Genomic DNA, 14,679 nt, shown 5'->3' with positions numbered 1-14,679 from the left:
ATATAATTAGTGCGGAAAAAACAGTGGATGAATTTAATAGCAGATTAGATACAGATGAAGTGAAAATTAATGAACTGGAAGACAAATCCAAGAACATTACATAGTGCAGCACACAGAGAAAAGGCAACAGAAAATAAGAATGAATACAGAAGATGAATTAAAAAGGTCTAACATATGTTTAATAAGAGCCTCTGAAAGAAGAAATATGAAAGAAGGATAAAAGAAAAGAATCCATGATTGTAGGAAGTACAGATAGAGGACAACCACTGGCTTAGCTTTAAATACTTTTTATCTTGTTCATCTCTATAACAACTCAGGTAACACACTAGTTTCCTCTTTTTATCATTCAGTAAACTGAGGTCAGAGAGATGAATTAAACTGTCTAAATCACAGCATTATTAGGTGGCTATGCTTGTCTGAACTAAAGTTTCTACAAATAGAAGCAGTTTCAAGGTTAACTCTGTCTCAACCAGTCAAATAATACAGCATTTGCAGTGTGTCATGGGAACATTCCCTACTGCACACATGGTTACAGACCCTTCAGTGAACTTGGAAAATCTTAAATGATCACTATTCTTAATCAGATAGCTTAGGTAGGCATTCAGCATCTTGAACAGGCTCAAATGTGGTCCCCACCCCAGCAGCCTCAGCATCACTTAGGAACTTATTAGAAATCCAAATTCCTGAGCCATTACCCAGACATAGTGAGTTAAAAACTTGGTGGGCAGTGGGGCAGGGGGGTTTAACCAGCTTCCAGGTGGTTCACATAAACACAGAAGGTTGAGGACTAATGCTTACATCATCTGCTCTGGACTTTATGTCCATCCTATGGAACCCAACTGAAGGCTCTGCTTGCATTCTTCATCCTTTCTCCTAATTTACATTTGTTCCCTGTTCATTGGGAATATAAGTGTACATTCTTACAATTGATCTCAATGTCTCTGAAAAATGTGCCATATCATGAACACATTTTTTTATGGCTACCTTATTACCAAGTTGTACTTGCACTGAAAAGGATTACTAAGAGCTGTTTCCAAAGAGAGGCATCCACCTGCCACCCAGTCCACAGGATGAGGTCAGTGGGGAGGGCCCTGGTCAAAGGTATTATTCTAAGAGTCAAGGGTGGCAGGTATGTCATCTGGGGTTCCCAAGCCAGGTTCATTCTGGACAAGCGTCACGTGGTCTTGCACATCCGTGATTCTGAGTGGACGCAACCTTTTCCTTAGAAAGCCACTATCACCAAATCTACTAGGGCCCACTTGGTTATACCCTTATTGGACCACCTATGCTTGTTGCCTGTTCTTGGCTGTACCTGCAGATTCTCCTAGTGGGCCTCCCAAAGGGCTGGCAATGTAAGAGGCATGGTGTGTGCGTGTGTGTGGGTGTGTGTGTGTGTGTGTGTGTGTGTAAGGGAGGAGACGATGGGAGGGGTATAGGGCTGTAATGGAAAAGAATACAGTGGGGAAGGGAAAGGAAAAGCAGAGAGGAAGGGAGAAAATAATGAGAGTGTCATACTCTGCCTGGAAAACGGCAAATGGCTAATGTTGCAGAGCACCTAAGAACATGTCACACAGGGGACTCAGGTGTCCCAGGGGGCTGGAAAGGTGGCTGACTATTGAGGGCCTGTGAAGGGCAAATGGCACCCCCAGTTGGTACCTGCTCCAGAGGCCTCTGCACTGTCTTGTTTCTGTGCATATAGGGCCCCAGGCTACTTGGGAGAATTTGAATACGTTACAATAAGAGCTGTCATGGGAAAGGAGTGTGTTAAGGAGTCCCACCCATCACGTACCACAACCACAGGCCAGCAAAGGGCGCAGGGGATGTAGCACTCTATGACCTCAGGACCAGCGAAGCCCACAGGCCACATCTCCCATCCTCCACGCACACTCCCCAGCAGGTGTGCCTCTCTGACTCTCAGAACCCCACTCTCCCGGATACCTTTCAGCCTCAGTTCTCCCTTCCTGCCCCCCCGCCCACCTCACTCAGCTACTGCATAGGCAACATTGGTTCTTGACATCTGCAAACTACTGTGCTTGGTCTGAGACCTGACTCTGCCATCTCTCCCTCTGCAGAACCCTCATCCCTATTCTTCACTCCCTAGGGGGTAGGCCCGGGGTCAGAGTTTTCCTGAGGACCTCAGGAGTCTCCCCTATCTGAGAGCCCCGCCTGTTTGGCCCAGGAGGGTTGGCTTAGCAGCACCTACTCCCTAGACATTCTGTCACCCCTACCCCGAAACCCTTCTCTCCTGGGTTCACCTTCAGCACCCTCCACCTCCTATCCAAATGGCCACACTGGCTTGGCATTCACCAGGCCTTTCCAAAATAAGACCTGCAGTCAGCACCAGTGATGCCACCTCTCACCTTCCACCACTCTTGCCCAGTATCTCAGGCATACCGACCCCTCCCTGCTACACACACACTTGTCCGGCTATAGCTTTTCCTCCCTCCTGCTGGACTCCAGGCCTGCCCTTCCACCCCCTCACCCTCAGCTAGATCGAATCAGCCAGGTTAAGGAACATTTGGCAAATCCTACAGTTGGCGCATAAATAGGATGATCATCCAGCCTGAGAGTCCTGTTGACCCCAAGACAGTGCTATACCCCCTCCCATCACGTTAGGAGCCTCCTCTCACTCCCCAAGTGGACAATCCATTCCCTGCTCCACCTGTTAGGATCAGTAGAGACTTCCTGTCTGGTCTGACTGCCTCCCCACCACCGTTTGTCACTCCTGGCCCGCTCCTGGCCAGGCCACACTTGGGTCACAGAGCTGACCTCTAAGACTCTGCAATGACACGTCCTCCAGCCTGGGACCACTTTCTTTTCTTTCTCCACTAATTCTATTCTCCTCACTGCTCAGAGCACAGCTGAAACATCCCTTTCCCCAGAAAGATGCCTACCACTGAGTCCCTGTTCTGAGCAGTAGAATCCATGACAAGGCACTGCTGACATTCAGAACAAGTGAGACTAATGGACAGTAAACAAGTGAACGGAAATAAAATAAAGATACCACTGGGACAGTCAACAGCGTCACTAATTAGAAGCGATAACCATAGTGGATGGAATAGGACCTACCTGCCCATCACCCATCACACGCTTTGCCGTACATCTTTCTGAATTTAACATCTCCCCTTAGGCTGTAAGCATGGTGCGGGCAGGGACCAAAACCTGTGTTGTTTGTCACAGTCCTATCACAATGCATGGCACCCATCTGGTGGAATGCATTGATATTTTGTGGAATGAAAAGCTATTCCTGCAGTTTCTTTTTTTTCTGGGCCACACTCGGGGCATGTGGAAGTTCCCAGCCCAGGGATCAAACCCATGCCACAGGAGTGACCTGAACCACTGGAGTGACAACACCAGATCCTTAACCTACTGTGCCAAAAGGGAACTCTGTAGCTTCTTTTTTAAATAGCATCTTTCTAAAGTCAGAAAGTAGGAACGACAGTGAATATGGCCTCGGTGACATTGGTTTGATGACTCATTTGACAAATCTGAAATCCCTCCTTTTCTGTGAGATGTTGATTCAAGCATTTGGAGAGCCATTATTTGCTTTTTTTTTTTTTTTTTTTTTTTAATTTTTAGTGCCACACCTGCGACATATGGAAGTTCCCAGGCTAGAGGTTGAATCAGAGCTGCAGCTGTAGCCCTACGCCTCAGCCACAGCAATGCTGGATTGAGCCATATGGGTGGCCTAAGCTGCAGCTTTTGGCTTAACCCACTGAGTGAGGCCAGGGATCAAACCTGAATCCTCCTGGACACTGAGAATTCTTAACCCACTAAGCCACAAGAACTCCTTATCTGTGTATTTTAAAGGTCCCGTCCAACTCGCTCGACCTGTAAGGACTTTTAGCCAAAAATCAATAAAATATTTACCTGAGTGCTAAACACAATGATAGTGACAATTCTATCATTTTTCATTTGCAGAACATGGAATTTTCAGAGCTTTTTCATTCTGAGATACATTACGCGATGACATAAAGGGTGCACAGCACGTTACATTTCAGCAGACATGATGGGTGCTTAGGGAAGCTTTTGTGCACCAGAGCTCTAAGCTGCCCTGCATGAACCATAGGGTGAGATATTTCTGCATGGGATGCTCAGAGGCTTGCTGACCACGGCCCGTCCTCTTGGCCTCATCCGGCCCAAGCAGGGCCCAGCAATGTGACCACGTGGCCATAGGGTTTTGTACGATTTGTAAGAGATATTTAATCGCAGCCAGAGAAGACCCCCTCTGCTACTCCAATTTCCTTTCCCAGAGTTGACAACAATCCTAAAAATATACATGTATTACTCAGAATGAGTTGTGAACCTACAGGAAGGACTCAGTTTCCCTTTCTTTCTCTCTCTCTCTCTCTCTCTCTCTCTCTCTCTCTCTCTCTCCCCTTTTTAGGGCTGCACCTGTGACATATGGAGGTTCCCAGGCTAGGGGTTGAATAAGAGCTACACCTGCCAGTCTATACCACAGCCACGGCAATGCTGGATCTGAGCCGCATCTGTGAACTACACCGCAGCATATGGCAATGCCAAATCCTTGACCCACTGAGCGAGGCCAGGGAGCGAACCCTTGTCCTAGTGGACACTAGTCAGGTTCTTAGCCTGCTGAGCCACAACGGGAACTCCTCTGTTTTCTTTCTTGATACCCAGAAAATATTACCAAATTTTTGACAATGAAGAGGCAACCACACACTATGTACACCCTGGGTGTGGCTTTTGCTGCTGCCTCCTCTCAGCTCTGCCACTTCAGGGACCCTGCATTCCAGCCCTCAGCTCCTATTTGCCTGACAGCCTGGGGTAAGCTCTCCTGTGCCCAAGTCCTTGTGTAAAAATCAAGGGACTTAGACCTTTAGCAGTGAGGTTCCTTCTGGCTCAGGGGTTCTGCCACTGCACATGGACTGCATGCCATAATTCAAGAGGAAAACAAACAAATCTGAGTTGGCCAGCATTCCCCAGGCACAGTTCTTCTGGATGGTTAGAAATCTCCAGGACATACTATCTGCATTTTAAGCTGCATTAGTGAGGATTTATTTATTTATTTGCTTTTTTTAGTGCTGCAGCCGAAGCATATGGAGGTTTCCAGGCTGGGGACCAAATCAGAGCCGTAGCTGCCAGCCTACACCACAGCCTCAGCAACACCGGATCCAAGGCGTGGACCTCATAGATACTAGTTGGATTCATATTCATGAAGCTACAACAGGAACTCCTTTATTTTTTTGCCTTAATGAAGATTTAGAACCTCATCTAGGTCTCAGACTTTTTGAAATATGCTGTCTTTCCATCCATGTTTTCTGTGGGCAGCAAGAGTACTGTTTTCCCAAGGAGGGTGTCTTGCTACACTGAACTGTAATGTAAATCAGAGATTCCAGATGAATCTTCACACTTGACTCTCCAAGTTATTCCTAAATGGGAAGTGCAGGCATTTCCATCAGCCATGGGTGTCCCTTGGCTTTTCCTCCTATGTTTATTAATGACACAAAATCACTTATATTTATTAGCCTTCTACAAAGCGCTCGATATGCATTAACTTATTTTAAATCTAATGAAGCCCAGATTAGGAATCACAAAGATTAGGTTCTGTGTCTGGATCTGAAAGCCTCCTAGGTTCTTAATGTCTGTTACAGGCAGGTCCTGGAAAGGCCACCAGCCTTGAAAAGTCTCTGATAGGGTCACACAGGAAGTAAGCACCTCTGAGTCTGCAGGGATGAGGGGAGCAGAGGGTGTGTGAGAAGCACATGGCAGGTGGCCAACTGGAGCCAAACCGTGTCCGGAAGGGCTGGGAATGGACCAGTATAGACTGTAAGCAATGACGACCAGTATCATCCACCCCAAGTGGGTAAAATCAAGCAGCAAGATGGGGTTGGACAGGAAGTTCCCATTGTGGCGCAGTGAAAATGAATCTGACTAGTATCCATGAGGATGCAGGTTTAGTCCCTGGCCTTGCTCAGTGGATCGGGGATCTGGCGTTGCCATGAGCTGTGGTGTAGGTTGTAGATGCGGCTCAGATCCGGCATTGCTGTGGCTGTGGTGTAGGCCGGCAGCTGTAGCTCCAATTAGACCCCTAGCCTGGGAACCTCCATATGCTGCGGGTGTGGCCCTAAAGAGAAAAGGGCGGCGGGGGGGGGGGTGGGCGCGGTTGGACAAAGAACTGTCAACATCAGGATAAGAGACAGTTGGTGTCAGGCCCTTTGACCAAGTGCAGCACCACGTATCCTGAAATCTGCCTTCCTCCTCACTGGGGACAACAGAGGATACAAATGAACTGCTGCTCCCAACAGTAAGAGCCTGCCTGCACACACAGGAGACACAGCGCCTGGCCCTGACCTTGGGGCAGAGCGAAGCCAAGCAGCAGGGCTGCACGTCAGCACCCAGGCCATGCCTTCTTCCAACAGGCACAAAAGGTTCCTTGCTCACAAAGAAGAAGGGGCAGGTCCCCAAATCACTACAGGAAAATGGACATTGCACTTTGGGTCAAATGGATACAAACACACACAGTGTGGTCGGTGAGCGTGCTCACCTATGCACCTTTGCACGGGCTCTTCTCTGCACCCAGCCAGATGGAACCCCATTGAGCTTCAGCTGGATCTGCCTTAATACCTTCCTGAAGGTGGATGGACCAATCTGTCCAAAGCAAAGTTCTCCTACTGCCCGAGAGCCCTGGGCAGCCTGGCCCTCATCTCCATCCTCCCCCTCTCACTCTGCATCTGCCACGGTGGCCTCCTGGTGGCCTGGCACACTCCTGCCACATGCTGTTCCTGTGTCAGCAGGTTCCCAGCTGCCTTCAGGTCTCTGCTCAAATGTCTCCTTCCTCACCACCCAGCATAAAACAGAACCCAGGTACCTCAACCACGGCAGGCTCTAGTCCCATCCTTAAATGCTCTGACATACTTTGCAGCTCTTGTTCCCTTGTCCAGTGGCTACTTCTGCCACTGAGATGTAGGCTCCCCATGGCAGATGCCCAGCGCCCATGACGGTACTGGCGTCCAGTGCCTCATACAACTGCGAACACCAGGAGATGCTGATCCACAGAGGGACAAGCTGTCGTAGATGATGGGAAAGTGGGCAGGAGACATGTTCTTTAGGAAAACCTGGACGAGGACCAAGAAGACCCCGCGGGAAGGACTCCGAAACTGCAGTCCGTCCCAGGGCGGCTGCTCCCTTTGTCTAAGTGGGGAGCACGTGGCCTCCCTGAGCACAGCTGTCCCCCAGCGAGCCTGGCTGGGAGCAGGCGTGGGAACCTATGAGAGGGCAGCTGGCCTGGCTATTCCGATGACACAACGTGGGGCTGACAAAGCACACCAAGAGGCTGGGATGCAGTCCCACGACACTGCTGATGGAAATCACTCCAGAGAAGGTGGTAAAAGTCCAAACCTTGGGGGAAAATGAGCTAGTAAATGCCACACTGAGGGGGAAAAAAATGTCTCCCCGCCACAGGATTTCTGCCAGCAGCTGCTACTGCATACCAGTCATGTTGTGTGCCAACCTGGTCTGCTGTGTATTTTTTTTTTAGGTCACTTTTTAAAAAAGAGTATTGTGTTTAAAATTATTTCTTTTCTTTCTTTTTTCTTTTCTTCTTCTTTTTTGTCTTTTTAGGGCCCCGCCTGTGGCATATGGAGGTTCCCAGGCTAGAGGTCCAGTTGGAGCTATAGCCACCGGCCTACACCACAGCCACAGCAACACCAGATCCAAGCCTTGTCTGCGACCTACACCACAGCTCATGGCAACGCTGGATCCTTAACTCACTGAGCAAGGCCTGGGATTGAACCTGAATTCTCATGGATGATAGTCTGATTTGTTTCCACTGAACCACGATGGGAACTCCTAAAATCATTCCTTTTTTTTTTTTTTTGTCTTTTTAGGGCCATACTCACAGCATATGGCAGTTCCCAGGGTAGGGGTCGAAGGGGTGGAATCGGAGCTGCAGCTGTCAGCCTACACCACAGCCACAGCAACGCAGAATCCAAGCTGACCTACCCCAATGCCAGATCCTTAACCCACTGAACAAGGCCAGGGACCGAACCTGCACCCTCATGGATACTAGTTGGGTTCGTTAACCACTGAGCCACAATGGGAACTCCCTAAAATCATTTCTTAAACAAGAACTATTACGGTAAAGTCTAAAGAAAATTCTTATTTAGATGGCTATTCAGAGAAAACACTTCTGTTTCTAGGAAAAGTTTATAATGCCCGTGATGTGACTCCATATTGCTGGTCATGGGGCTGCATTGCTGGGTCAGTGTCCAAGATGCGGACGCGGCACCCAGTCAGACCCTCTTCGGGGGGCGGGGGGAGGGAGTGGTGACCACTGAGCAGTGACCAGCACAGGTGAGTGTGCCTCAGCTGGAAGCACCTTGGGGGAATACGGTCGACACCTGCCCAAGACAGCTCCTTCCCTCCTCTGGACCAATGACCGCACCCTGGGATGGCCTGTGTCTCCAGAACCTCCAGGATGGAGGTGCACTGACCACTGAGGATAACAGTGAACAGACTTCCAGATGCACATCTCTTTTCTTTTCTTTTTTTGGGGGGGGCACACCCACAACATGTGGAAGTTCCCAGACCAGGGATCGAATCGGAGCCACAGCAATAACACCACTGAATCTTTAACCACTAGGCCATCAGGGAACGCCCACACCTCATTCCCGAGATTATGAGGCTGGTGTCTGCATGCGTGCTTGGGATCAAGCACCTGCACTAACCTTTCCCAGCAAATTCGCTTTACTCTCCACCCTAGGGACATTCCTCTCCAAGTAAAAAGAGAAGTAAAGTTTGAGATCTCAGGGCCAATGCAAGCAAACACACTGCGGCATTTTTAGCTTGGATGGCGAGCCAGAGACAGTGTTACACATCCCATGTTTGTCGTGAAAAGCAGAAAGTGAGGCTGAATAGATTTTCTTTACATGAAGTCCCTCAGTGCCCAAGAGGAGTATTCGCCCTGGGGGCGAGTGGCTAAATGCAGAATTCCATGGGATGGCTTTGATTTTAGGTGTCTATGTGACCAACACGTGTGTCTCAGAGGATGGCACTTGATCCCTTCCCAGGGTCACCAGGAGTCCAGGAATGGGGAGGCTGAGTTACCCCTAACTGTCCCCAGTAGGCCTGGTGCTCAGGAGCGAAGGGAAAGACAGAATACTTACAAAAACTTCCCATTTGTCTTTGATCCTATCAGGACAATCTGCTCAGATTCATCCCGAGAGATTTTTCCGTGGAACCAGGGCATTTTTTCATGGGCTGTGGTGGCAATCAGCTTCTCCAGCTGAGGTTTCTGGCTGATAATTGCCTGCTCCAGGGCTTGACCCTGCCACGAGGAGAGGAGAGTGGAGCCATGCTAAGTGAAAGTGACAAGAAAGCGTTTCCAGTCTGTCTTAAGCCTGACCCAGGAAAATGCAATCTCATCTATTTGCTCATTCGATAGATAAAGCCGATAGATCTACTACGTTACTTAAGTACCTTCAAGTGTAATAACTAAGAAAACAGATTTTAGAATACAGAGGTTGGCCTTTGAAAAGCCACATCGAAGATGTGATAAATTCATTTGAGCAATAAAAAAAAAAAAAAAATGGAAAGAAAAAAAAAAGAAAAGCCACATCGAGCTGTAGAAACCTTCTGGTATAGTCCATGAGGTCTCAAGAATGGTTTTCCTGCCCTCTTCCTCTTAGAGCTGATTGTTCTGTATTAGACTCTGATCATTTAACAGCAGTCAGGAAGCCTTAAGATGGCATGCTTTTTTCTGTCTGCCTCTGCAAGGTTTCACTCTGAGGGCTCATGCACGCTGCTGCCTGTAAGGTCACAGAAAGGAGATGACCCTTGACAATGCAGAAATGACAAAGCAGAAAGAAAGAAAAAGGAGAAAAAAAGGTTGACAGCCACGTGAATTCTCTTCCTCATCATTCCAGGAGGAGAGAAACAGAGATCCTTCGCAGCAGAAAATGAAGAACCCAAGTTAATTGTTAACTTACAAAAAGAACCAGAAGAAGTAAAAATCAAAACATAACCAACCCAAAGGAGGAGATGGATGCAAGGAGGGAAGACAGAAGAAAAGGTGAGTCTGGAAATTTTTTCATGCCTCAGAGATGGGGTGAAAAACAAAAGCAGTAACAGTTATGTACCAAAGAGATATCAAGTTCAAAGTAGGCAGAGGGCAAAAGCAATAGTGTGGAATATTACTCAGCCATAACAAAGAATGGACCACTGACACATGGCTGACTCGCAAATGCCTTACACCAAGTATAAAAGGCCAGTTTGAAAAGACTGCTTGCTATGGAGCCCACTTATATGACATTCTTGACAAGGAAAAACTATAGGGACAGAAATGCATATTTGACTTGGGGGGATGACTACATGTGCCATGTGTTTGCTGAAAAATCATAGAACTGGACACTTTTAAAGAGGATGAATTTCATGGTTTGTAAGTTACGCTTCAACAAGCCTGACTTATCTGACTTAAAAAAGAATAAGAGAAGGAGGTCCCATTGTGGCTCAGTGAAAACGAATCCAACTGGTACCCACGAGGATGCGGGTTCGATCTCTGGACTCACTCAGTGGGTCAGGGACCCAGCGTTGCCATAATCTGTGGTATAGGTCACAGACACGGCTCAGATTCTGTGTTGCTGTGGCTGTGGTGTAGGTCAGCAGCTGTAGCTCCAATTTGACCCCTAGCCTGGGAACGTCCACATGCCGCGGGCGCAGCTCTAAAAAGCAAAAAAAAAAAAAAAAAAAAAAAAAAAATGGAACAGATGATCCTATATCTAAAAAAACAAAAATAGATCATGGCCAAGGAGAGCAGACTTGAGGTTCCCAGAGGGGAAAGGGGAGGGGGCGGGAAGGATGGGCATTTGGGGAGTTTTTTGGATGCAAACTGTTATATTTGGAATGGATGGGCAATGGGGGCCGACTGTATAGCACAGGGAAATGTGTGTGATTGGGTCCCTCTGCTATACAACAGAACAGGAAGAAACATTTTCAATTAACTATACTTCAATAATAGTAATTTTTTTAAAAGAAAAATAATTTAAAATTTTTAAAAAGGATGGTTTAAGACATATCCAATTAATACTAAATGAAAAATACTGAACTCATAGTATTATTATCTATCTGCAAGATTGCATTCATTGTAGAACCTATTAAAGCAATATAGGAATCGGTGTACAGAATCCTGAAAAAGCCTGAGCTGTCATACATCCCTGTGGATCAGACAACACAGAAAAATGCCCGGGGCATACATCCAGGAAACGGAAGGAAATGGTTGAGCATATAAGTCGGAGCAGGAGGCCGTCGATCAGCCTGCTGGCTCCTGATATCAGTGCTGTTGAGAGTGTGGCAGGAATGTAAGCTGTCACAGCTCTGAGACCTTTCTGGATGACAACTTATCAACATGTCCAAATCATTCTCTGTGGCAAATGCAACCTGCTCAGGGTTATCCTGTAGATATTGCAAAAAGGGTTAGAAGGATGTTACTAGCAGCATTATGTATAAGCACCGAAGTTGTCCATCAATGGGTACTGGTTAATTGGCACTAGTTAAATAAGTTATGATGCATAGAAGGGAGTCTCAGGCAGTCAGTAACTGACTGATGCAGCATGTATCTGCTGACACCAGAAGTTCTGCAAGAGATGTTATCTAGCGAGAGGATCAAAGCCGAAAAGAGTGTACAGTATGACCCTCTCAGGTAAATAAAAACCAGTATATTCTTGTGATGCCTCCTCCAAGAGGCCCAGCATGAATTGGGTGACAGTGGTTTCCTGCGGTGGAGAAACCCACATCGCTGGCACAAAAGGGCCACCCTCGAAAATGCGACCGCAAAAGAGGAAAGGCTGTCTTCTTGGAGTGAGGCACTTTTGGGGCCACGTGGATGACTAAGGAGAAGGGTGCTTATCTGGGGCCCCACTGCCTGGCTCTCATGGAGCTGGGTGCCTGCGTGAACGCCAGTGCCCGGGAACTCAGGAGACCGCGCGCCGAGGGGTTCCCGCCGCCGCCCACCTGGAGGTTCCATGTCTGTTTCACGTATTCCCGGATGAGGTTCTCCTTCAGGTCCTCAAAGGGGCCGGTCTTGGGCTGCACCCCTGGCGGCCGGTTGAAAGGGTTCTTGAGCAGGCAGACGAGGCCGTCCAGCTCCTGGGAGTGGTAGTGGCAGAGCTCGGCCGGGCTGCCGTGGGTCCTACCGCCCGAGATGGCATAGGTCCCATTCAGCTCGCGCTCGATGGTGTAGTGATGCGCCTTCCTGTCATACGCTACCGACAGCGCGAAGCCACCCAGGTAGTTGCGGCTCTGGCGAAGCAGGTAGAGCCCGTCGCTCATGCCCCCCTGGACCAGGTAGTCTTCAGCCTCCTCCCGGGTGATGTTGCCAAAGAAGAAGGGCAAGTGGTTGGCACTGTCTGCCATGCCTGCGCCTTCTCCTGACACCTACGGCACACACAGGGGTCCACCTGGCAAAACAAAGATGGGGCAGAGGTCAGGACCCGGGCGCAGGTAGTTGTGAGAGCACCTACCCTCCAGTCCTGGCCCACTAGTCCTTGAAGCTCTTCCCTGCGGGACTTGGGTGCCCTGGAAGGTGCCCTCATCCTTTCCACCCACATAATCATTAGGTTTCCAAAAACGCCCTCTCAATACTGAACCAGAAAACCTGCATTGAATTTTTTTTTTTTTTTTTTTTTTTGGTGGGGACCGAGCGTTCTAACTGACTAAAAAGAGAAGTCCCCTTGCAAAACAGGGCTCAAAACCTCTCCCAGTGGGCAGTGGGGCACAGGGGCAGAACCCAGACAAGGCCTCTGTTCTCACCAGATGAAGAGAGTTGGAAAGAAACAGGATAGTCGGTTACATGCACTGAAGATGTCGCTGGACTCCTTCTGCCTGAACATTGGGGGGGAAACTGTGTCATCGCCCATAGCTGGACACTAGAGAGAAGTGCTGGGCACGTTTATGTACCACGTAAAATGTTTGGCCAGGAGGCAGGATGGGCAAGCAGCTGCCTTGAGGTATGAAAACTGACATCCTCCCAGAGCCCCAGGCCTTGGCGACAGGGTGTCCCCTCCAGACTACTTCCTGATGCCCGCTTGCTACCATCCTCAAGGCCAATACTGAAGAAACAGTGCAGGTTCCACATGCGACGAGGATACTTGTCACCAAATTAGATACTTTTTGTGCACAACAGGCACACGCTTGGGTGGATGTGTGAAGTCAGTGAATGCACTTTTTTTTTGTCTTTTTTTTTTTTTAGGGCCACACCCATAGCATATGGAGGTTCCCAGGCTAGGGGTTGAATTGGAGCTGTAGCTGCTGGTCTATGCCACAGCCACAGCAACGCCGGATCCAAGCCTCGTCTGTGAACTACACCACAGCTCACAGCAACGCCAGATCCTTAACCCACTGAGCGAGGCCAGGGATTGAACCTGTGTCCTCATGGATGCTAGTCAGGCTGATTTCCACTAAGCCACGACGGGAACTCCCAGGGAATGCACTTTTGACAAGAAGACTGAGCAGCTGTGTTTGTAGATGAGAAGGATCTATATTGCCAGTCCAAAAAAGTATCCAAAATGGTGTATATTATAACCAAAGGGGGCTTTTCATCAATGGAAATGTATCTAACTGACTGCAAATGTGCATCTCGGGAGCAAAGCACATACCCTTTCATGTTAAACACAGAAACACAGACACACAAACACACAGACACACACAGGGACACAGACACACAAACACACAGACACACACACACACGACTATGTGAAACAGCCTCTTCTCGATATGAATCACCCCAAAAGGGCTGTAGAACATACCTGCCTTGTAGAGGAACAGAATTTTCCCCAGGCAATATTGTCAAATCAATATTCCTGAGTGAGTCCTTAAAAAGACATGGGGTTTTATTACAGTTTGAATGTACAAATAATTTTCTTGTTTGTTTCTCTTAACTTTTGACTAGCAATGCTTCCTTTTTCTTTGCTGAAGCTTCTGAACATTCATCTCTCAGCAAGGTTTTATTTTCTCTTAAAATTACAGCCCACAATTGCTCTTTGACCAAAGACTTCTGCTTTTAGCCAGAAAATATCTCTGGAGAGATAGTGAGTTGGTATGTCTTTGGGGAGCAATATTTCTTTTCTGCTTCTTTCTTCTTCTCAGGCTAATCCCTCTGTGCCGATTTTGTTGCAGATTCAGCCCCCGCCCTCACCCCCCCTCCAAAGAGTGAGCCCCTGGCACTCCTTTCTTATGCTTCGCTCTGTTCCTGCAATAGGACATTCAGGGCCTCACCTATCTGCTCTGGCCTGTGAGCCCACCTGCATTTCCAGCTCCTGTCCCCTGAGGCTGGGCACTTCTCCATCCTCCATGCACCTATGCGTCACATCTGGACTCTGTTAAACACCGTGGCCAGTCAAGCTGCAGGGCCAACAACTGGGGTGATGCTGATGCTGGGCCCCTGACAGCATCTGAGACTGAGCCTGCCTGTCTGCCTTCCCCAGCCCAGGCGCTGCCCCCTCCAGGAAGCCAGAATCCTTCCAGAGTCCTTGTCTTCTCTTGGGCTTGTCTTCCAAATGGCCTTGGGGTGTACTCTGTTCTCTCTGTATCCTTTACCATGGTCCATTCTAACACATCACCCTGGCCACATGGCTGTAAACACGCTGGCCTGCCGCCCGGACATGCCCTGCCCCCCCTTCCTGCTTCATCTGCCCTGCAGCCCCACAGCACAGCGCCCTGCAG

The 14,679-nt window shown here is 48.5% G+C and overlaps 1 protein-coding gene across 1 annotated transcript in view; it reads right to left on the bottom strand.

Annotated features, from left to right (window-relative positions):
• The window catches only part of SYK (spleen tyrosine kinase), a gene marked incomplete at its 5' end in the record, with an annotated part of 57,181 nt that extends 44,753 nt beyond the window's left edge, over positions 1-12,428 (bottom strand). Inside the window, 2 exon segments of the mRNA NM_001104952.1 lie at positions 9,129-9,289; positions 11,971-12,428. Coding sequence (NP_001098422.1) covers positions 9,129-9,289; positions 11,971-12,372 — 563 coding nt within the window.

This window comes from Sus scrofa, chromosome 14, assembly GCF_000003025.6.
Source record: "Sus scrofa isolate TJ Tabasco breed Duroc chromosome 14, Sscrofa11.1, whole genome shotgun sequence".
Lineage (NCBI taxonomy): Eukaryota > Metazoa > Chordata > Mammalia > Artiodactyla > Suidae > Sus > Sus scrofa.
Note: the sequence above shows the minus strand (reverse complement) of the source record. Positions and strands in the feature narration are given on the sequence as shown.